This window comes from Poecile atricapillus, chromosome W (genome assembly GCF_030490865.1).
Source record: "Poecile atricapillus isolate bPoeAtr1 chromosome W, bPoeAtr1.hap1, whole genome shotgun sequence".
Classification (NCBI taxonomy): Eukaryota; Metazoa; Chordata; class Aves; order Passeriformes; family Paridae; genus Poecile; species Poecile atricapillus.
This window is the reverse complement of record NC_081288.1, coordinates 37,948,057-37,970,781: the sequence shown is the minus strand read 5'-3', so window position 1 is coordinate 37,970,781 and position 22,725 is coordinate 37,948,057. Positions and strand designations below refer to the sequence as shown.

The 22,725-nt window shown below is 43.0% G+C and overlaps 1 protein-coding gene and 1 long non-coding RNA gene across 5 annotated transcripts in view; both read right to left on the bottom strand.

Annotated features, from left to right (window-relative positions):
* Positions 1 to 14,510, bottom strand: part of LOC131592410 (PRKC apoptosis WT1 regulator protein-like) — a 68,600-nt gene extending 54,090 nt beyond the window's left edge. The window contains exons 1-2 of one of the 3 annotated variants that reach the window (XM_058863902.1): positions 14,394 to 14,510; positions 13,359 to 13,986 (exon numbers count right to left, since the gene is read on the bottom strand). In XM_058863902.1, the coding sequence (XP_058719885.1) occupies positions 13,359 to 13,832 (474 nt within the window). In that variant the 5' untranslated portion in view covers positions 13,833 to 13,986; positions 14,394 to 14,510. The other 2 variants (XM_058863903.1, XM_058863901.1) reach the window with 2 other exon arrangements.
* Positions 14,511 to 17,349: 2,839 nt separating this feature from the next.
* LOC131592027 (uncharacterized) lies at positions 17,350 to 22,192 on the bottom strand. 2 transcript variants are annotated; one of them, XR_009280503.1, is made up of 3 exons: positions 22,006 to 22,192; positions 20,914 to 20,966; positions 17,350 to 18,474 (listed from the first exon to the last, which is right to left on the bottom strand). It is a non-coding gene; the product is annotated as an uncharacterized LOC131592027 (long non-coding RNA). The 2 variants fall into 2 exon arrangements; XR_009280504.1 differs by having other exon boundaries at positions 17,350 to 17,726.
* Between the last annotated feature and the right edge of the window lie 533 nt (positions 22,193 to 22,725).

The window sequence follows — 22,725 nt, the reverse complement described above, 5'->3', positions numbered from 1 at the left end:
CCGCAGACTTTCAAGGGTGTTAAAACACTTGACAAATAGTAAGAACAAACAAAAAAATCATTCAAGCAGCAGCAAATGCTAATTTTGTTCAAAACCATACCATTCCACAACTAGTAAAATTGTTTTTAAATTGAAAAGCAAAATACACACATCACACTTTTTCATCCCAACACCACCAGTTCTGAGATCCCGTGTAACACATGGTCTGCCCTGGGTGAAGTATATTTAAGTATCTGCAAATTACCCCCCTCCCTCTTGCCACATTCCCTTCTTCCCCTCCTCACTTTTTCAACTAATACTTTGACATTACTGGCCTCACTAAACTCAATCCTGCAAATTCCTGACATTCATGTCTTCTTAATCTGAAACGTAACTTGAGGAGGTGGTTAACATTTGACCTTTGCTCTACCTCAGACATACCTGGAGACACAAAAAAAAGTCCAAGGCATGCAATGTGCATTCACAGCCTGAAAGGATGTTTTATTTTAAAGTTCTCAGCAAAGAATCTTTAAAAAACACCAATCCATTAAAACTCCAAAAGATAATTTAATAAAAAATTTCCCTACAAGCACAGACCTTTGCATAAACATTACAAACTTGTACCAAGAATAAAAACATGAAGAAATAAATAAGATTAGAAGTATATACCCAAGAGTTATGGTGAAATTAAGAATTAAACAGATAACACAACTAATGAAAACAGTCTCATTTAATTAAACTGGATACTGAACTAGAGAATGAACAACAATAAACCATATATTGATTACAGAAGTGGACATGGTACATAACAGGCTATTCAAAAAATTAGTCAGAAACAAATGACTAAGAAAAATGGAGGATAAGGCTACAAAACAAACCAGAAATAAAGCAACCAGGTATTTTGCAAAATAGAAGATCAACCTGTGCTCTAAATGAAGCCAAACAAAGGCTCAAATGCCTCTACACCTTTCTTTTTTCATCTTTAAGATGAAGTTTTAAAACTGAACTCTAAAAGATTATTCTAGCTTTTATCCACCATCCTACTTTCCTTCATTATACACTCACACAAAAGGACTTGTGAAGATCGTTACTATGCTTTAAATGGGTGTACTTTTAGTGAGGTTTTTCATTGTTGTACTTTGGGAAATGGATTTGCTACAAATTAAATACTCTCAGTGATCAGTAAGAAATGTTGCATTGGTATAACACGTTTTTACCTCAAATGAACTTATCAGGCATATAGGCTTCACATCCTTTCACCTCTTAATTGCTGGAGTACACTACCGCCAGTATCTGGCGGTGCCAGAATTTTGAGGGAAGAAAGAAAAGCAAGGGTTGGAATACCAGGTTGGAATACAAACATGATTGTTTCATGAGCCAGTGTCTCTTTGCTAGAATACAGTCCCCATTTTCTGTTATCTCTATCTGCTTCAGGCATTTTGTTTGTCATACAGTTAAGGCATGACCGAACATGCCATTCTGAGACTGTTCTTGTTAAATAAAACCTGTGGCTACCACTGATAAATGGAATGTCCTCTTACAGACATGATGTATGCCACCTAAAATTTTAGCCAAGTTGTTAAGTCAAAACTTAGTCAAGTTCTTAGAAGTAAAAAAGCGAGAAAAAAAAAGTGATTTCATTTGTTCTTCAGAAATTTTCATTTTCAGTTACAGTTGCACCTTTCAAATCAACGTGTATCAGTAGTTGCTAACACATGAAAACACTGACCTAGAAAATTCATTATTTTCTCAACTCTAAAATATTTCAAGAAATGTATTTCCATAACTACAAACCAAGTAAACTGCAAAACCTTTGTTTTCAAACAAGCTTTCTCTATATGTAAAATAAAAAAGGAGCAGACAGAAGACATTATAGTCCTCTTTGGAAGGGCTGGAACATACTTTTCTTTCTTCCTTCTGACACTCAAATCCTGCTGCTCTATTTTCTCTTTGTCATGTGCTCACCTCTGTTTTCCAATACAAGTTTTGTCTATCCCATACTCATTTTGGCAGTGTTGTGGAAAATGAAGAGAGAATCCACACAGTCACTGCAGATTTAGAACTTATGCAACCCTGCCTGGTTTTTCCCAGTATTCTCCAAAAAAGTTTATCTCAGTCCCCAGATTATGAAGAAATGCAAAAAGTTTTATAAATACCACCTCATATGCAAGCACTGGATATGAAATGCATCCAAGAGACCAAATAATTAAAACAAAATTAAGATAAAAACAAACCAATCAACAGCACAATAGAAAATCACCTCTGTTTAGTGGCCTGCTTTTTGTTTATCATGATCATCAATTCTCCCCAGACACACCAACAAAACTGTCTCTTCTAAACTGTATCTATAGTTAGCTATCTTTCCTTATATCTATTTTTTAGAATATCAGGACATTTGTCATCTTTGTTGAAGTTCTGTAACATATTACAGGATAGACACATCTTGATTTTATCCTTCAGTTTAGCCTTTTTTTGTTATTTACTATGACTTCAGTAAATCTACTAAATTGCTCCTCACTTTCTGCCTCAGGCTAAAAAAACCCAAGCATATTTAAAGAAAGATTTTTACAGGCGTATTTTAAAGGGACAGAAACCATTCCAGTTTGCCAAAGTGGTACAAAAGCTGTTCTTTTTAATATTGCTCCTTCCAGAGATTTGATAGACCTCAAGCACATGCACCATTGCACAATCTGCACTGATTTAAAAACAACTGTATTTATGCAATGTAGTGGCAAGCCCACCAAGCACTCTTAGAAGTGGGAAGCAACACTGACATCCAAAGGTCTGAGAGTCAGCTTGAACATCACTGTATCCCATTTGCACATCAACATTTTACATTATTTCCAGATGGAGTCAGGTAAGGTCAGCATGATTTATTAACCATAAGTTAAGCCGTGCACAAGCACCATCCAGGTCCTTCCACATTGATCCAAGGACGATCTCAAAACAGAACAGCTATTCTCAACCTCAATTAATAAACTGCAGCACCTAAATACAGAGCTGTAGGGATGCTTACACTCATCACAAAGGAATACATATTAACTGATAACTTGTACAATGTAGGTAATCCAGGCTTCAGATCTCATTTTCCGGTCTCTGCTCAGGCCAGCAGTAAGTGATGAAAGCTTTAGAACATAAAAACATGCAAACAACATCCAGATCATTCTAAATAAATAGACCACAATATTCCCATTTCCAAATTCTTGGTTTGATTCTGAAATATTCTTGTATCTCATAAAAAATTTAATATGCTATGAGAAGTGCATTTTTTGTATTGAGCTGCTTAGCAACACCTGCATTCAAATAGCCTCTGGGTAACTTTGACAAAAACTGATTTGACATCTGACAAGCTCCATTTTTTTTAGAATGAAATGGGATATATTAAAACACCTATTTATGTTTTAGACTAAAGAAGATTGTCAGATAAGGAGATGCTCCTCAGTTTCTGCCTTAGGCTAAAAATAGCTCCTGTATTTTGCTGCAGAAGTCACCTGCCTGAGGTGCAGTATTTTACACAAGGTAATTACAATGCACATCATCTTCAAGAGAATACAAGGTAGCTTTATGTGCACTCACTGTACAAGTTTCATTAATTTTTAGCTTATTTCTATTTTCACAAAATTACCTTTAGTGTTTCTATGTCTTTCTAGCCATTAAGAAGTACTACAGACTTTGTCCTTTTTCAATTCTATTAGTAATGGATCAAAAGAGTAGAGAAATAGGCTGAATGGGAAATTCTTTGACAGATGTGTTAGGACCAACAAAATTCTAGTTATGCCATTCAGGAGTGTCTGAATGCAGGTACCTAAATATTTGGTTGTCAAGTGCAGGTCCCTAATTTAATTGCTAAGAATGCTCAAAGTGCCCAATTCCAATATACTTCATTGGAATGCTTTATCAGAGTACTTAACACACCAAATATATGCTTTTTAAACATTTGGTTGCAGAATTCCAAATCTGCAAACTACCACATTTTTGAGATTACTAGTCTTTACTACCTTTGTGAAAGAAATGTGACCATTTTCTAGCTCAAACATCTTGAAAAACAAATGACAATATTAATGACAAATCATTAACTAATAATTTAAGCTCCAAACAGATTTTTTACCTCTTCCCAGCATAATACAGCATAAATTAATGCAATTTAAAATGTGAAAAAAAAAAAAAATAACGTGGACCATCTCAATTTTTCTAAAAGAATAAAACCAAAGGACTGCTCTGTCAAATGGCTCTACATTCAGTTTTTAAATATTTCAGCATTTCTAAGCATTTTTCAGACATTTTTAGCTTTTGTCTAATTGAAATGACAATGTCATACAATCGTCCTTTGAAGTACCACATTACAGACCCACACACAAAATCTTTCATCTTGGAGTTGGTACATTAATTTAAAGAGAACTTTTTACAAAAAGACCTCAGATCTTTTATAGGAAGGAAAAAATGGTAACCTTAAGTATGGCTGTCTAAAAGACAGAAGTTAAACAACTCATTTAGCACAGGTCAAAAATATAATTTTCTACAGGACCAAGTACTTCCATGCTCCACTCCAATTTCCACATTTCAGAAAACCTAGATCTTTACTCAAAACACATCTTACTCAAAACTACTCCTCAGAAGGAAACAAACTACAAAGACAAGCTTTTGACTTTGTGTTCTAGAGGCACCTGTAGCAGCTACCAGCTTCAGGAAAAAATACAAATCATTAAATAGTAACTGTGAAAAAATAATAGTTACTAAACCAGTACAAAGAACAGAGCAGTCATGTATGGAATCTTTGTTGGGTTCTACATTGTGAAGAATGCATATTATACAAGACAAAATGAGGAGAGTTGATCAGTTAACAGAGGTATGAGTAAGGTACTGCTAAGTACTGTTTTCTGACCAGAGATCAATATGACTTTTCATATCAGGCTTGCTGAAAATATGAAGTCATGGTCCTACTTCAGATTGGATGCAGTCTATAAAAGTTAATAAGCCTCATCACCGTGAATAAAAACTACACACTCTCCATCTCAATCTCAGAGTAACAGTCTGGGACACAGACTACAAGCACAACTGCTGCCAAACTTCAAACAACTAAGGTTAATAAGGCACTGGCAGAGTTCTGGCTGGGCAAAGCACTGCTTAATTGATAAATATTAATAATAACTTCTAGTTCAACCTGTAAAGACAAAGTGTATGGAAGAAATTGAAATTATACTTTGTATCACTGATTACTCTGTTCATTGCATCTTGGAAGAAGTATTCAGATTAAATTTGTTCTAAGAGCAGACTAAGAGTTCCTAGAGCTCTTTTGAAATAGCTAATAAGAAATCTTGTTATACGACCTATTTCTGCCAGCTAAAGACTGTCTAGATTGTTGCTCTTCCAGAACAACAAATCCATCTTTTTTCCAACTGTCCTAGGCAGACACCAAGTATAGGCCTAAGCTTTTTGCAGCAGTGCACGGCAGGAGACAATGGATGTAAACTTGAAGGACAGACTGAAAGAAAGGAAAACACTTTCATCTCAAGGACAGTCATGTCCTGGTAGCATTGCCCAAAGAAGCTGTGAATCCTTGGAGATTTTCAAGATCTGACTGGATGCAACAAGGTTGAATTAAAGACACCCAGGGGTTCCTTTCAACCTTAATTACACTTAGATTCAATACCTACACAAAGAAAATACCCAGCACTGCCCTGGACTACACTTCCACGAGTCTCTCATCTAAAAACTTCTGACTTAAGAGATTCACTTACTTAGGTTTCAGATCAAGAAAATCAATGAAATCCTGCATAACACACTGTATGAAGCCCATACCTACCACTGTTTTTTGGTTGGTTGGTTTTTTGGGGTTGATTTGTTTTGGCTTTTTGTATTTTTGTTTCAAGGTGAGTACCTGTTGAGAGTTAAGATAGGTAAAAATTGCAGATGGCATGGTATTACTTTTGTTTCTCTGAAGTTTTGGGGTGGGTTTTTTTGGTTAATTCCTTTTTTTAAGCTTACCTTAAGTCAGGATGATGTTCTTTTATTTTGTATCAAAAACAGCTCCATCTAAGATGATGTGATAATTACATGGTAAGACTATACAACAGAGTTGAATGGAGAGACCTAAGAGACCTAAATGTTCCATTCAGCTCTTCATAGCAACATGCAAGCAGATCAAATACAGTAAAATCCTGAAATAAAACATCAAGGTTGTGGTTTTTATTTTCATTTCCCATGACCTTGTGTAGAACAGAAAATAAGTCATCCACTTAGTCTTTCAATCTAAATTCTTTAAATACCTAACTCCAGCTTGGAGGGAAAAAAAGTTGCAGAGAAAACCACACATGAATTTACATACATGTAATGAATGTAAACGATATATAGTTTGAAGAACTCAGTACAAATTTGTATGGAACTAATCAACAGTGGCTCTTCCGACTTGTCCTTGACCAGGATCCCAGGTCCTTTTCCACAGGGCTGCTCTCCAGTGTTACACAGTCTGTCTGTACATCCAAGGCTGTCCCACCCCATGTGCAGAATCCAGCACTTGTCATTTTCAAACTTCACAGGGTTGGTGATTGCCCAGCCCCTATATTTGTCAAAGTCGTTCTGCCTTCATGGCAATCAACAGCTCCTCCTAACTCAGTGCCTTCAGCAAACTGACTTAGCATTCCTTCAAGTCCTGTGTCCAAGTCATTTATGAAGATGCTGAAGAGCACAGGGCTGAGGACAGAGCCCTGCAGAGCCTCACTAGTGACAGGTCACCAGCCTAACCCACAAAACCCTTTGCTCACAGCTGCTCACCCACTGCATGACATGTTTATCCAGCTGTGTGCTGGACATTTTGTCCAGAGGATCCTGTGACATTATGGAAAGCTTTATTGAAATCCAAAAAGATAACAACTGGCATCCACTGACCAACTGGGGAGTCGCCTTGTCAAAAAAGGAAATTAAGTTTGAAAAGCAGGACTTGCCTCTCATGAACCTGTGCTGTGATCAATGACTGCATTGTCCTTCAGATGTTTCTCAATAACTCCCAACATAATCCTCTCCATAATTTTACCAGGAACTGAACTGAGACTGAGAGACCTGTGGTTATCTTTCTGGTCCTTCTGGAAAATTGGGGCATTTGTCAAGTTCCAGTTGATTTGGACCTTTTCAGATTCCTGAGGTCATTCAAGAATCATCAAGAGAGGTCTTGTGATGACATCAGCCAGCTCTTGATGCCTTGGATGAACTCCATCAGGTTTGATAGATTCTGAGGGATTCAGCTGAAGAAGCAAATCCTGTACAAGATTGGTAAACTCCCAGTGAATCCCATTCTCACAGTCGTGGTTCTCCAGCTCAGGGTACTGGGACTCCAAGAGGCCACCACCACTGTCGAAGACTGAAGTGAAGAAACCATTAAATGTCTCTGCTCTGTCTACATTCCAGTGTGTGAGGTGACCATCCTCATCATATATATTATTTCTGCACTGACTTCTGCTATTAACATATTTTAAATAGCCCTTTTTACTGTCTCACACAGTTCTGACCAGCTTCAATTCTGACTGAGATTTAGCTACACAAATTTTCTCCTCACAGAGGTGAAACAGCATCTTTATGATCCTCCCATATCAATGAACATTGCTTCCACTGGGCATACACTTTCCTTTTTGCCTTAGCTGCAGAAGATCCCTGCTCAGACAAGTCAGCCTTTTATCTCACATGCTTGACTTCCAACATTTCCAAATTACCTGCTCCTGTACTCTTAGAAGGTGGTACTTAAGTACCAGTACTGATAGACCACAGGACCTCCAAAAGCACCTTCTCAAGGGACCTTACTCACCAGTACTTCCCTGAGCAGCCTGAAGTCTGCTCTCCTCATGTCCATTTTAAACTTCATGGTCACTATGGCCAAGACAGCCACCAGTCACTCCACTCCACTCACAAGCCCTCTCTGAGAAAGGCAACAAATCAAGAAGGACACCTTTCCTAGACAACTCCCTTAGCATCTATCTCAAGAAGTTACCATCCAGGTACTCTAAAAATCTTCTGAACCTGTTTGTACCAGCTGTGTGGTGCTCCCAGTTAACATTTGGCAAACTGAGGTAATCCCATTAGAACAAGGGTGGCTGATTTATAGATCTCCTTTAGCTCCTTAAAGGATAATTCATCAGTGCTGTCCTGGCTGGGCTGCCTACAGAAGATTTCCACAATTAAGTTTGTCCCTTAAGCCTTAGTAGCTCTAACTGTGCCATTGCTAATTCCAAGCTCCATACATTCCAGCCCCTCTATTACCCACATCACCTTCCCTGCCTATCTCTCCTGCGGAGCCTGTAATTGTCCATTGTAACACAGCAGTCACAGGACTCATCCCACCAGGTTTCACTTATGGCCCTGATGCCACATCTCTGGGACTACAAAAGCTCCTCTTGCTGTGTGCATCAGTGTAGGAACGTTTCAAGTGCAGCTCATTGTAGCAGCACCTCCTGGGGATGACTGGAGGACCTTATGAGCATGCAGCCCATCAAATTTTGCCATGCAGTTCCTGGTTTTCCCCCAGGCTTGCCAGTGATAAGCAACAGGATGGGCACACCAGGCTTGGAAGGTACACACATAGTGATTTAGAAGCTGCTACATGGATTCTGGGATTGAAAGTTTTCCAGACTTTTAAGTTTATTAAAAACTTAGTTGTGATTGATTTTTTGGCCAAATAACTTCCAGTAACTAGCTATGTCAGGATATTAAAGCATACTCTTAAACAAAATAAAGCTTAAAAAAATAAAGATAAGCTTACCATGTGCTAAAAGAAGATGGAAAGAAGAAAAGATGCCTTTTGAACAGGTATTGTCAAGAGACTTGGTAAAATCAGAGTTCACAAAGGTATTAACTGCAAAACAAACTGGATACAAACAATCTCAATACAATTCTTTTATGGAACCTGAAAATGCTTGTATTCACCGTGACACATCTGAAGGAAGAACCATAAATAGAATCCTAGTAAGAGGTGTTCACTAGACAAAGCCATCAGGAGAATGGTCTAACCTATCATGAATGATTGTCCAGGTCAAATAAATGTATTTCAGACTTCCATTATAACACTGCTACATATGCCTGAATGGTATGGGTGTCATGCAGGTGTTTTTCTAGTACTTTGAACAACCACTTATTCAGGCTCTTTTTTCCCCCAACACGTACAAAAAGAAACAAGTTGTTTTACAATACAACAGATGTTAGACAATGGAAAGACACTACCTCATTGATCTCAAGATATAACATGAAGGCACTTTAATCCTCAGGTATGGAATCACTAAGAAAGATAATGCTGAAGGCAAACTTCTAATCAAAAGAGCTCAACAGCTAGTACAGGATTCCACTCCTCTCTCTAGTTTCCAGCCATTCAGAGAAGGATTTCAATTCCTTTACAACACACAGAGTAATTGCTATGCCTGACACATGTAGCACTTAGTCTCCTCAGCTGAGCACACTGGACTTCTCTAGTAGCAGGAACTCTCTTTCCCCACAGAAAGCACGCCCTGCTCTGCCTACTCCCAAGGCTGTTGTTCAGTACAACACTATCAAGCACCACGTATGCAGTGCCTTCTGAACACACAGGCAGACTCCTGACAGGAAGCAATCAGTGAGGTTACAAGAAGTTATATCCTTACTGCTGTTCATGAGACAAGAGATGAGCACAGACTGGCTGAACATCCTTTGTAGAGTCCGTATTTTAATCACTTCCACCTTTCACTCCAGTATTTCCCACAAACAGGTCAGGAGACTGTTGTGTTTTGGGTCTGGCAGCCTCAGGTACAAAATACACAGAGCACTGTTCCTTACACCTTGTAAAATCATTCATCACCCTGTTATTAACAAAAGAACACTTCCCAACTTAGATGACTTCCATCTGGTTAAGTAAAAATGTAAACTTCATCTATACTGCATGCATTACATAAAACCCAGCTAGATAACTGTCCTTCCTAAATGAGACAAGAATTTGATTACACATATACCATTTTAAAAAAGTAACCATAAAAATACTTGTTATTCTCCTTTCTGGAGTTCATGGAAAAAAACAAAACACCTTACTCACATAGCTATACCTGCATAATCCTCAAATGTAAAGTTACAGGAACTAAAGCTGCAGTTTCACCAGTGCAGTCTGATCTGATTGGAGCCAGACATAATTATTATAATACAAAACCTAAGTCTCACCCTATATATGGATCCTCACAAAGCACTGTGAGTGAATAATGGGAACTGTGTGTTTCTTAAATAGGCACTAGCACAACTGTATATGAGAAAAAAGCTGCAAGTAAACTCAACACCTGCATCAAGTGAGCACCTGCAAACAGAGAAACACATTCTAAACATAACTAAAAATGGTTATAAAATTTAATATTTAAGGAAGGAAACATACATAGTAATGATAATTGCATATAATTCAGTTACCTTTTACAACCTGAAGAATTGTTATGAATCAACAAAACCCAAATCCCATAGCACTTACTATTTAGAGCAAATCCAACTTTCAAGAAACTACTTCACGACTGCTGAAAAGAAGAACAGTGTCTCCAAAGCCACTTTCAAAAGTCACCATTACTCAGATAAGCACTAGTGCTGAGAAGGTAAAAACCGGCCTTTACTTTTATCAAGGTGGTCTCTAAATACTAAGCATTGTCAACTGCCAACCTGTCACCATCTGTTTTCACAGCTTCCACTGTAGTTTCTGCCCTCTATCAACGTTTATACAAAATACACTGAAGAGACAGAACTCTTTAAGAACTGGCCCTATTACCTTCCCATTGAACAGGAGAGGAATTAATCATTAATGAGTAATCTCCTAACATTTTTCATGCCAGTTTCAAGATAACTGAGACAACACAAACTCTTCATATTCTGCCACCTTTCCTATCAATAAATTCTACAGCTGCATTGCAAATGAAATTAAATCCTAATTCTTTGGGGCAAAACCTATTTTTGTATTCGATTTTGGGCAGAAAAGCTTTTAGGCACTTTGTATCTTCTTAGAGTGCATTTTTTTCAACAGGTACCTATTTCAATTTCAGAGGATCTTACTGGTCTCCACCACAGTGGCATGATAATCATCAGAGGGAGATATTCAGCCTAAAATGCCTACTTTGTAGAAAAAAATTACAAAAATTATTTTCTTGAAAAGCAAGACAATGAAACACCCAGGAAAGCTCTAAAATAACATCTCCTGAGAAATAATTTTTAAACATACACCATGAAGAGCTGTAAGTGGTAAAACTCAGTGTGTACTACTACCAAGTCACTATGTACTGGACAGTAAACTACACCTAGCACCTGGTGAGAAAGACAGCAAGAAACTGGAGTGTTCTCCAACAAGCCATCATCTACATCACAGCCTTCTTTTGTCTGAGAACTTCAGCTGACCAGGTTGAATCAATACTTTAAAACATTTTCTCATGACTCTCTGTAGTTGTATGAAAGACATGACAAGCAAACAGTCTGCAAAGCATTAACTGGTAAGTAGGTACTCACATTTGACACTGGAGACTGTTTTTGAAGCTGTTCCCTACCAGGAATGGTCTAGTGTTCCCTAGCTAAACAATTCTTAGGAATGCATGCGGCAATGAATAAAAACATTTAAGAAAGGTTAAATAATGAAAAGAGATAGCTCTGCATAAGTATATGCTGGTAAAAAAACGTAACACTTACTAGTAGCAAGCTTCCCCAATGACACCTTGTACAACTGTTATCTACAGTTATTAAAATTTGACTCCAAAAATGTGATGAAATGCTTAATTGCTAGTTAAGTATAAAGGTACAAGAAGTTTCCAAGAAGCGCCAACACGGGGTGACACTCAGCAAAGTTTAGGCCCTCAAAAGTTTAGGGAGCAGGTGAGAACTTGTTTCTCAATGCCTAAATATGTTGCCCTTAATAAACAAAGATACCCTTAAAAATGCAGCAAATTCAAACACAGGATTCTAATGGCTGCTGAGCAAGGAATGTGTTTTCCTGGAAAGCAAGACAGATTTTGAGTAATACTTTAACAAAACAAACAGAAACCCCAACCACCACCAAACTAGCAAACTCCAAACCACACCACCCAAAAACTACCACAGGAACAGTAGTTCAAAAAACTAGTTCAAAGAATTAGGACATTAGCCTCAAAGTGCAAAAAGAAACCCACCGCTCAAAACCAAGCAACCAAAGAGAGTACAACTAGGGACAGGGTACACAACAGAGACCCCTAAAACATCACGTCATACAACCCCTGCTGCAATGTGCAAAACCATTATTGGCTGGGCTAGGAGGAGTTCAATTAGAGAAGTAAAGATGCAGCATTTTAAGGTTCCTATAAAAGGCACAAAAGGCAAGTATTTCAGGGGGAAGTCCATGTAAAACAAACAAGGTGCAGTCTATGAGGCTTGCACACTCTGAAAAAAAACCCTAAAAAGAACTCACTTGTATTCACCACTTTACAAAACAATGATACTGAAGACCTATGCCAAAACCCTTTACCTAAAACTAAAGAGTTTGCAATTGTTCTCAAAACCCACAGTTATAAAGATTTCTATTCTTCCTGAAACTCATTTCTCAGCCTTCTAAGACCACCTCACATGAAAGTGTGCGCTGTGAAACTGCCTAGGATGTCAGAAGCAAGGGTTAGTAACTTCAGGTGTGAAGAACACAATTTAACCTTCTCCTGCTGCTTCAGAAAGATCTTCAATTGTCTCAAGTTACTTTGATAATCAATATTAACCAAAAGAAACACAAGGTTTTTTTCTACAAAAATATAGTGATCAGAAATACTAGTGCAAAACTGTAGACAGAAATCCAACTCTGTTCAAAGTTTCCTGTGGCCTTTCTTCTTAACTGCAAAACAAGCTAAAAGCTTAGTTATCATTCTTCTGAATTCCTCTAGGAGTATTACAAATCAATGCCAGATTTTTATACTAGTAGCAAACCACAGAGGACAGTTGTGCTGGCTGATAAAAATATCTTCCTCTGCCTCAAAAAAATGCTCTGTAAACCACTACATTTTTTCCAGTGCAGGAAATTCTTCTGTGTTCCAAACTGAATAATATTTACACCTGAACATCTATTCCAAGCTGATAAATCAATTTTCTCTCATTACTACTGTTTTGACCATATTGTAACAGGCATGTGTCTCAGCTCCAAAAGCTTCGAGATTACTCTCTTTCGACAAGAAGCTACTTAAAAAAAAAAAAAAAAAAAAAAAAAAGGAAAAAGCCGCAAGTTATGACAGGTCTTACTTATTTAGGATAAATGACACCTCATCTGTCGGTCGCTTGGGATGCCGCCCTGCCGCGACCCCCGCACGGCCCGTCCGCCAGGCGCGGCCGGCGCTGCTGCTGCCGCCCGCAGTGCGGGGAGAGCGCTTCGCCCCCTCGGCGGCCGCCCCCTCGTCCCCGCTCACCTCGGCGGCCGGGATGTTCACCACACCTGTCGACCTCCTCTTCTCCCTCAGCTTCCTCTTCTCGATCTGCCCCTTCCCCTTCCTGGAGCTGGGGCCCGAGCTCTTTCCCTTGGCGGCCAGTTTCTCCTCGCCCTCGGGGGAGCCCGGTGCGACGGCGGGCTCGGCCCCGCGGCTCCCGGCGAGTGCCGGCGGCGGCTCCTTGGCGGGGGCGGCGCGGCCCAGGCTGGCGCTGGCGAGGCCGAGGCAGTTCAGCGCCCCGCCGGCGGGGGGCACAGCGCGCTCGGGGGGCAGGCTGGTGCTGTTGTTGTTCAGCTCGGCCGAGGGGCCGCCCCCCGCAGGACGGGGCTCCCCCCCGCCCGGGGCGCCCGGGGCTGGCGGTGCCTGCTTCGCCCGCATCTTCTCCCGCTTGGCTTTCCATTCCTCCAGAAAGTCCGTGGTGCTGCCCCCGGCGCTGCGGTAGCCGCCGGTCGCCATGTTCCCGGCGGGCTGGACGGCGAGAGCGCCCCACCAGCACCGCTGCCGCCGCCCGCCCCGAGGCGGCTCTGCTGCCGCCCGGAGAGGAGAGGTCCCGGCGGGTCGGGCGGGAGAGACGGGGGCGGGGAGAGAGGCTCGGAGAAGCACAAACACCCTGGAGAGAAACAAAGGGGGGGGGGGGGGGACATGAGCCGACCCGCCGCGCTGCCCATCCCCGTCCCGCCGCCCCGCGAACTCCCCGGGAAGCCCCAGGAGACGGGTCTCCATCACCGCCCGCCCTCGCACGCTCGGCTCCCACGGCTCGGACCGCGCCGCCCGGCCCCGGCACGGCGCCCCTCGCTCCCCGGGGCTCCCCTCAGCGCGGGGCAGCCCGGCGGCACCCGCCTCCTCCTCCTCCGCCCGCCCGCTGCGGCCACGACGGCCGCGCAGCGCCGTCCCTCGCCCCGGGCCATCGGGTGCCATCCCCCCGAAGCCGGTGCCATCCCCCCGCCACCAGCTCGCCTGCCCGGGGAGCCGCGTTCCCGCTCGCAGCAGGGCGGGGCGAGCGCGGCCGGCGCTCACCTCCCGCCCGGCGGGGCCGCGGCTCGGGCGCTGCACAGCGCCGGCGGCACCAGGTGAGCGGCACCGCCTCCCGCCGTCCCGGAAGGAGCGCCGCGGCCCCGAGCCTTCCCCAGCTCCCTCCCCTTTCCCCATCGCGGCGCGGACACAGCCGAAGCCAGGGCGGAAACTGCCGAGATAGCCTCGACAATGGGGTGAGGGCGGGGAGGCCCCGCCCGGCCCGGTGCGGGCCGCGACCCCACCGCTAGTGCCCTGGCACCTGCCCCGGGCAGCACCGGCGCGGGAACGGACACGGACCTCGGCGCTCCCGAGCAGCGGCGGCGAGGGCTGGAGAGGGCGAGGGGCGCCGCGGCAGCAGCGGAGTGGGATGAGCGGGCCGGGACGCCGCCGGCCCCGGCCGCGCTCCGCTTCCCCGGCGGCTTTAACGAACGGCGGGCGGGGGCTGTCGGAGCCCCGCCAGGAGGGGCCGGAGAAGGCGGTCTGGTGTCACTCCCCTCCGCGGGGGCTTCGCCAAACCCGCCCGCACCTGCCGCAAAGCCTCGGCTGAAGGGCCCCGACGTGCGGCCGCTTCCCGCGGGGCAGGTGCCGGGCGCGGCCCCGGGGCGGAGCGGCGCTGCCCCCGGGGCAAGCCGAGCCGAGCCGAGCAGCCCGTGCGGAGCCCGGCGCTGGCAGCCCGCCGCTCCGCTGGCAGCAGGGACGGCAGAGCCGGCTTGGGCTCGAAGCGTGGTGCCGCCGCTGCGCTGTGCAGCGGGGTCGGGGCACGGTGGGAAAGAGCCCGAGGTCAGTGACTCCCGCAGCAGAATGACTTCCTCTGGGCCGCGCCGGTGCTGGGCAGGCTGCTGCTAGCCTGGTGGAAGTCACTCCCGCGGGCGGAAGGTTGGGAAAGATCCTGTGTTTGCCTGACGAAGCCAGGATTCAAGGGGTTTCCGCCAGTCACGCTGCAAAGACTTGACAGATGTCTCGTTTATAAATAATAACAGCCCTCGGTGGGGAAACCTGACTGGGTTAAATGTTAGGAAAAACGAAAATGCAAGGACCGTGGTGGGAGCACGTGCTATCTGTTGAACAGCTTGTGTAGGTGATAAGATGGGTAAATCTGCACGCAAAACTGAAGCTTCTTTTGGTTTGCCCGAATTCACTGTGGCTTAGTAGCGCCCTGAAAACTGATCGTGGTACTTTTGAAAATCACGGCTTTCAACAGATTTGTGGTTTGCTTAATCCTGCTTTGTTAGTGGTATGCTGGGGAAAGGAGTGCATCGGTGCCACGCTTCCACCTGGCTCAGGACAAGATACAGGCTTATATCGGTCAGAGGAAATCCATATAGCCTGGTTTAACTAACTGAGAGCACATGATCACCTTTCCATCACCTCTTCTCCCTTTTTCAGACTCTTTTCAGTCCTAAATTTGTCCACCTAGTTAATAAAATTCAGTAATACTTCAGAATATAAACTTTGCAAGGGTTTTTGGTTCCTTTATACAGAAAAAAAAAAAAAGGTGATGGGGTAAAAAATATCTAGCAAAATGGAGCTCCAAATATCTGCTGCTAGGCTCTGTGCACAATGTAAATAATAGGATTAGTCCATGTAGCCACTTGTGCCTCAAGTAAGTCTCAGCTCCGTTCTCTTTCAAAGCAGTGGACACAATCTCACCCTGCCAACCTTCTCTGCCCTTCTGGTGATCATTCATTTACTTGGACTTTTCACTGAACTCATACCTGATTTCTGCTCTGGTTTGGATTTAGGGGTGTTTTTGGTGTGGTGGTTGGTATTGAAGGGGTGTTTAAATGTTTGTATATGTGGAATTTAAGGTGCAGTTTCATCACTGCAGACAAAACTCTTGTCTTTCAGGCCAAGGGAAAATCCCCAAACAAAACCAGCTTAGTTCAGTGTTGGTTTGGAAAGCTGTAAATAGGCAGAAAAATAGATGGTAAAAACATAGGTCTGCACTAATGCTACTCTTTAATACTCAGCAGTACAAAATTAGTAAAGTTGGTCCTAACAAAAGTTTTGAGTAAGCACTCTCCTGAAGAAAAAACTCTTACCTGCACTCTTATCTGTAGAACTTTTAAATTAGACAAGTACTCAATTGTATTTCTAGAAAATGTAATCTAGAAAACGGATTCCTTATATGATTTATTGTCTTTCCTGTCAGGAAAATTTTTTCCATTTATACAATGAAGAGCTTTTCTTTAGAGAATCATGTAACTGTGACAATAACAGTGTTTCACCCTCATAATTACACACCTTGAGCAGCACAGCTGGCCAAATATTAGGAAAAAAAATCATATTAGAAAGTTGTTACTTACAGCATGTTGTGTACATTGAGAAATGTAACAATGTGTTTTATTTCTTAGGACACCCTTGGTTCTCTGTTACCCCAGGTCATGCCAGCTGTTCCCTGAGCCCTCTCTCTGTGGCAATCTGTAGAAGCTAGCAAGGATTACATGTGCCTGCACTGCTTCACGTCCCTTGTGCCCACTTTTCTTATGTGTAGGAGCTGACATGTCCAGGCTTTAGCTGCATCTACCATTGCTGCTGGATTTTTATCTCTTTACTATAAAAAACATTGTGAGCTTGATTTTATTTTTTTTATTTTTTTTTTTTTGTTGTTTTTGGTTTTGGGTGGGTTTTTTGTGCCAAAAAGGTTTGTTTGCCTTATAGTCTGTTATAAATTAACAGAAGTTATGTTGTGGTGAGTGAGGTTGGGCTTAAGTGCCCAATACAAAAATGCTGACTGTCAGATGTTTGCATCTCAATAAGGTTGTCTGTGCTGGAGAGCTTTCAGGGATAAAGTCCCAAATAGTTTAAGTATCACACTGCATGTTTCCCTCTGCCACAAGGGAGAGCAGCTAAATAGCTTGCAAACATTTTAAAACAACACTTTTCTCTGTTTTTACAAAGAAAAAGAAATCTTCAGGATATTCTTAAGTCCTAGAAATACAATTCATTTTATTAGCTACATTTTAAACTGGCGTAATGATAAGGGTCCTTAAGCCTTAAGATATTGGTTTTTATATATCCTGGAATGAGATTCTTCCCTAGAGGTAAAATTACCACCAGGATTGGCTAGGATGATCTTGATCTCCTTTGCCATGGAAGAAATACTTCATTTTTCAATTTAGAGTAAAACCCATAATTCATTCTTAAATTCTGAAGGAAATTAAGTGCCTTTTGGGGTTGGGCACTTCAAAGCTGCCTCCTTTGTAAAGGGTTGCAAGCTGCTTGAGAGCCTTATAATTTCTTCTAGAGATTCAACCAAATTATCCAGCCTTATTAAGGTTCTGAATTCAGGTTTATCTGAGCCATGATCTTTTCTGAAGTGGCAATTTTCAAGGGCTGGAAAATAAAATAGAGAACATAATAACGTATTAATGGCTGAGGAAATTAAGGACAACATCCAAATTCTTGCCCAATGTCCATTTACTTGTTACCATCATGCATGAGCTTAGCAAACATTTGTCATATACACTCATGCCTGTATGTTCTTCACTGAAACACTCCCTCCATCTCACCATTTTCAGCATCTCTCCCCAAAGTCTCTGTTGACTTTACTGTGTTCACCTGTCTGATTCTCAAACACACATGCTCTTCCTTCTGCTCCAGACTTTACTTTGCGTCTGCCTATTACCTGCATTTCCATGAAACTCTTCCACTTAGTGCACCTGTCTACCGCTTCCCATATGGATCCCCTTTGAAGGTCATTCACTCAGCATTCTTCATCTTTCTTCTCCCAATCCAAACTTTTTCAGTCACATACTTGTTCCACCTGCTTTATCACTCACACTTTATTAAATGGATTCTGTATCTGTGCAGATGACTTCAAAAGTGTGATGAGAGTGTTTTCTGCCACAGTTCCCAGTCTGACTCTGTCAGAGGGTCTGTTGCTGCTGCTCATGTTCTGCACCATGGGGGTATGGAGCAATGACTTGGCTTGTCTTACCTCCTTGCTATTTGTGGTGAGGTTCAGCCAGGGTAGTTTTGACAGAGTTTATTGAGCAACTGTGGTACCTCTTTTTTTCATCCAAACAGGTACTCTGGAGGGCCAGATTTGAACAGTGAACCAGGTGAGTATGCCCTAGAGCAACTTGTTGAGGAATAGGTAAAAACAGACACAGATTAAAATGTTAATCAGCAAGGTATAAGGAGGTAGAGAAAAAGCTGATGCTGATGAGCCTCACAGCGCTTGGGAAAGAAGGGAGGAAAAGGTGGATGCTGTAAGGCAGGCTGTAAGTATGCTTGGGGACCCATTTTCAAACGGCATAGAATTCCCCTGAAGGGAGATCAGTAGGGCCAGGATATGATCACAATACAAAAGGAGAACTTTTAAAAACCATTTTTCCCTACTATGAAGGAGCCTAGGGAGCATCTTGCAGCAGAGCTCTTCACTATGATGGATCCATCAAAATTAAAGAATTGTAAAGAAACACAACAAATCAAGAAAGTGAAAAATAACAAATTGCCAAAGTGAGTGACAGTGATAAAGTAGCAGATGGAATTCAGTGTAGGTAGATATAAAGTAGACATAGACTTGTGTTGGAACAAATTTTCTAAGACACAATACCACCTGGAGATAGTTGAGCAGCACAGTTGAACTAAAATGCTCCTTCAGAATGCCTGTACTTCCTTGCCATATGAATACCAGGGAGCATAACTCAGAGGCATTGGATTTGGCCATATGCTGGTTTATTAGTCCAGCTCCAGACCTGCCCTTTTGAGAACAAATAGAGATGCTTTGCTCTCTTTATATTCCTTCACAACAGAGCTCTCTAGTCTTATGGATGTAAGCATGCCTTGGGTGTTTTCTAGGGCCTTTGTGCCATGTTCTCCTCTAGAGTCCTGAGTTCTTACCTAAATGGGCAGCTGGCCTGCTGCCACCTTCATTAGTGGGGAGGCTGTCAGGCTACCCCACTGCTGTGCCATCTCAGATACTATCACCTTGGCGATAAAGAGCTGGCTGTGCCTCTACATGTGACAGAAATAATAACATAGGTGTAAACTTCCTTATAAGATAACCTCAAGTTATCTGAATAACACCACCTTTATTCCTTTCTATGATGTTTCCAGCACCTATGGAGCCTACTCATTCTTTTTAAAGACAGCAGCCTCTGACCATATGTCTGCTTTAGTTTTAGATTAGTTCTAAAGTTTTAGATTTAGTTCTGCAAGAAACAGGAAGTTGGACGCAATGATCCTATGAGTCCCTTCCAACTCAAGGTACTTCTGTGACCTCTATGCATCTAGCTCATGAGTTTAAAACATTGTCAAAAGGATTTTTTGTCTGCACTAAAGACAATTCTGTTCCTGTCTTTCTGTATCTCCAAATGTAAGCAGGCAAATGAATAATTAGAAACCAAATCCAGTGGTTCCTGGCTCTCTGTCAGTCTGTGTCTTGTTGGTACTGGTTACAATTCATAATCCTTCAGGGCTGTTGTGTTGTGGTTTTAGATTTTTTCAATTTTTTAATTAATGGCACTCTAACTCAGAAGAATTATTTTGATTGTTTGAAAAACCAATACAAAGTCAGTAAAAATTAATTAGGCCTCTTGATTGTTACTGTGTACTTCCTGGTTAAACTGTTATACCTCATCCTTTTGATCTAACCTTGTTCAGGTGATGAGTTGCACGCAGTAGGAAAGTCCAGTGAGCACAAAACTATGCCCCAAAAATATCATAATTAAGACTGAGGGATCTCCTCAGAGAGCTGACTAAGAAGCTTGGCCTTTGCTGAAATGCAGTAGATGATGCATGCAGAATTTAGTGTGATGGCTTTTTACAATGCTTTGTTTGAGCTATCCCTTCAATTGGAGATAATTTTTCTCCTGCAGCACAGTATTTCTAGGGCCTACTGTGCTTCATATGACACCATAATGAAGTTGCCTTGGAAAAGGAATCAGGCAGATATTTCAGGAATTTAGTACTGGTTATTAGTAGCAATCATCTGGAAGTGTCCAAAGCAAACACAAACAACAATCAATCAATGGCAGTAACGTGTCAGTGAGTGTAAGCAGAGGAGGGAGTTTAGAGTGAGTGTGTATGAAACCAAACAGACTACAAAGGAAGCAAATAGTTTAAAGAACATAAATAAAGTATGCATCCTATTGTTAAAATTTTGTTGATATTTTATATTACAAAATTTATTTCAATGATGCACCTTTCAAGATGGCAGGCTTTAAATACATATTTAAGTTTAAAGTTCAGAAGTTACTTGAGAGAGGACAAGCTACATATTTCAGCAAACCCACATCCAAGGCTCAATTTATATATTCTCTAGCATTAGGACCCCTTATTGGTTTGCTTTATTGTAAGACACTCAAAATTAGAAGAAGGAAAACTAGGAAATAGTGAATTATGCCTGCAAACACCTTGATGAGTTAAAAATAAGTGTAAGACCTTTCACTCTTCAAACTTTTTTGAGGTATGGAGCCTATGAAAAATAGTGCCGATTCCTGAGGAGGGGAATAACTGCATTGAGTGGGAACAGGTGACTCTTAGGAGTGGGCTTAGTTTATGGTAAAAAACTTACCCTTACAGATAACCAAGAGTAGGTGGGAACTCATTGGCTGGGTAGAGACATTCCTGCTGGGCAAAGATTAGATTATCAGTGAAAAAAACAAAAAAGATCCAGTGGTCAGTAAAAGATTAATGGGGTCTTTGAAACCATTAGGGATCTAAAAAGCTCAGGATAAGGCTGTGCGAGGAAAGGGGAGTGGGAGGTGAGGAACAGAGGCTGAGGGAGAGCATGCAGTGTTGAGGCTGCTGCGCTTGCAGAGCGAGGTATTGTGGACAGCAGAGAATTCAACCAATGACAGAACTGTGGAGCAGTGAGCTCTGGAAGAAGTAACCAGTGATGAGATCTGCAGGGTGAAACAGGAGAGAGAAGGGGCAAATGAGTAGAAAATGCAAGAAGCAAGCAGAAGGACAGGAGGTGGTCTGAGGGGCTGCAAATCGGCAGCAGGTACAAGAAGAACTGAATGTGAGGGCTGGGATCTGAGTGTCCAAAGGGGAGTTTCGATGGTCAGGGTGACACTCGGGAGCAACTGAGAAAACCGACCGCTGGGGAGAGGAGGAGATGGAGGAGAGGCTGCTCTTTCCAGCAGCTGTGGCATGTCGATAAGCTTGTAGTGACTTGTTGGTAAAATATGAAGGAGTTCTTGCATTCAGTGCCTGCATGTAGCAATCCTGAGTGCCACTCCTCACAGAAAGGGAAATTTAGACACTGCTCAAAAAGAAGAAAGTGACTTCTGGGGTCTTTCATGTTTATCTCCAGGGATAACAGGGAACGTAATTAGATTTCAAAGCCCTCTCTTGCACAGAAAATAATTATATATGGTGGCTTGGAAATAGGGCAGAACCCCATCCATGCAGAGCTGAGGAGAACAGGCTGAGGAGACCAGAAAGATGCGAGTGCCCACGGCGTACTGCACCAGAGAAGGGGCTGAAGGGAGAACTCCAAGGACCTCACAGTTTACAGAGCACTCTGGTCACACAGTGAAGCAACACACAGATGATACTGAAAAGGGGCTGAGCAAGAAGGAGTTAACCAGTTTCGGCATTTCAGCCAAGCGCAGTGCTGCTATGAACCGCTGATTTGGCAACTTCTGATATGGAGGATTACTTTTTTTGCTGTGCCTGTTCTCTGTAGCAGAGCTGTCCTGTGGTGCCCGGTGCGTATCCCTGGTCTGTCTCCTCCCTCAGTACGGGAGCGCTCCCTGTGCCAGCCCGCACTCACACGGGTCCGTCCCGCCACAGCCACTGGCCAGCCCTCCTTGGGTTACACTTCTGCCTCCTGACAGGATGGATTTCAGCTCACCAGCCGAGCCAAGCACACTCTGCCTTTCCCAGGGCGTCAAGCTCCTTTCGCAGGCTTTCAGTATAAGATATTTAAAAGTAGTCCTTGCCGCCTTCAAACAAACCCAGAGCCTTCCTTCTGTCGATGAATTTGAGATTGCTGTTCTCTGCCACGCTTCATCGGTCATACTAGAGCTGGCTCCGTTTACATCAGAGGCAGAGTTTCCTCCAGGCACTGCTCCTACTCCCGGTGTGGCGGGGGACAGGACAGGAGAAGAAGCCGTGCTGCGCTCCCAGCCCCACAGGGAGTGGCTCAGGCGCCGTGCCCTCGCTGCCTGGCCAGAGTTGGCCGGCACCAGCTGTCCCGCGGGGAAGCTGCGGGAGCCCGGGAGGAGCCCCAGGGGAGCCCAGAGGAGCAGCCCCGGAGCAGCCCCGGAGCAGCGAAGCCGTCTGGTGCCACCTCCCGGCTACGCCGCCCGCCAGCGGCCCGTCCGCGCTCGGAGCTCCTCCCAGGGCTGGAAACTGATCTCGGTGCCATTATTCCTAG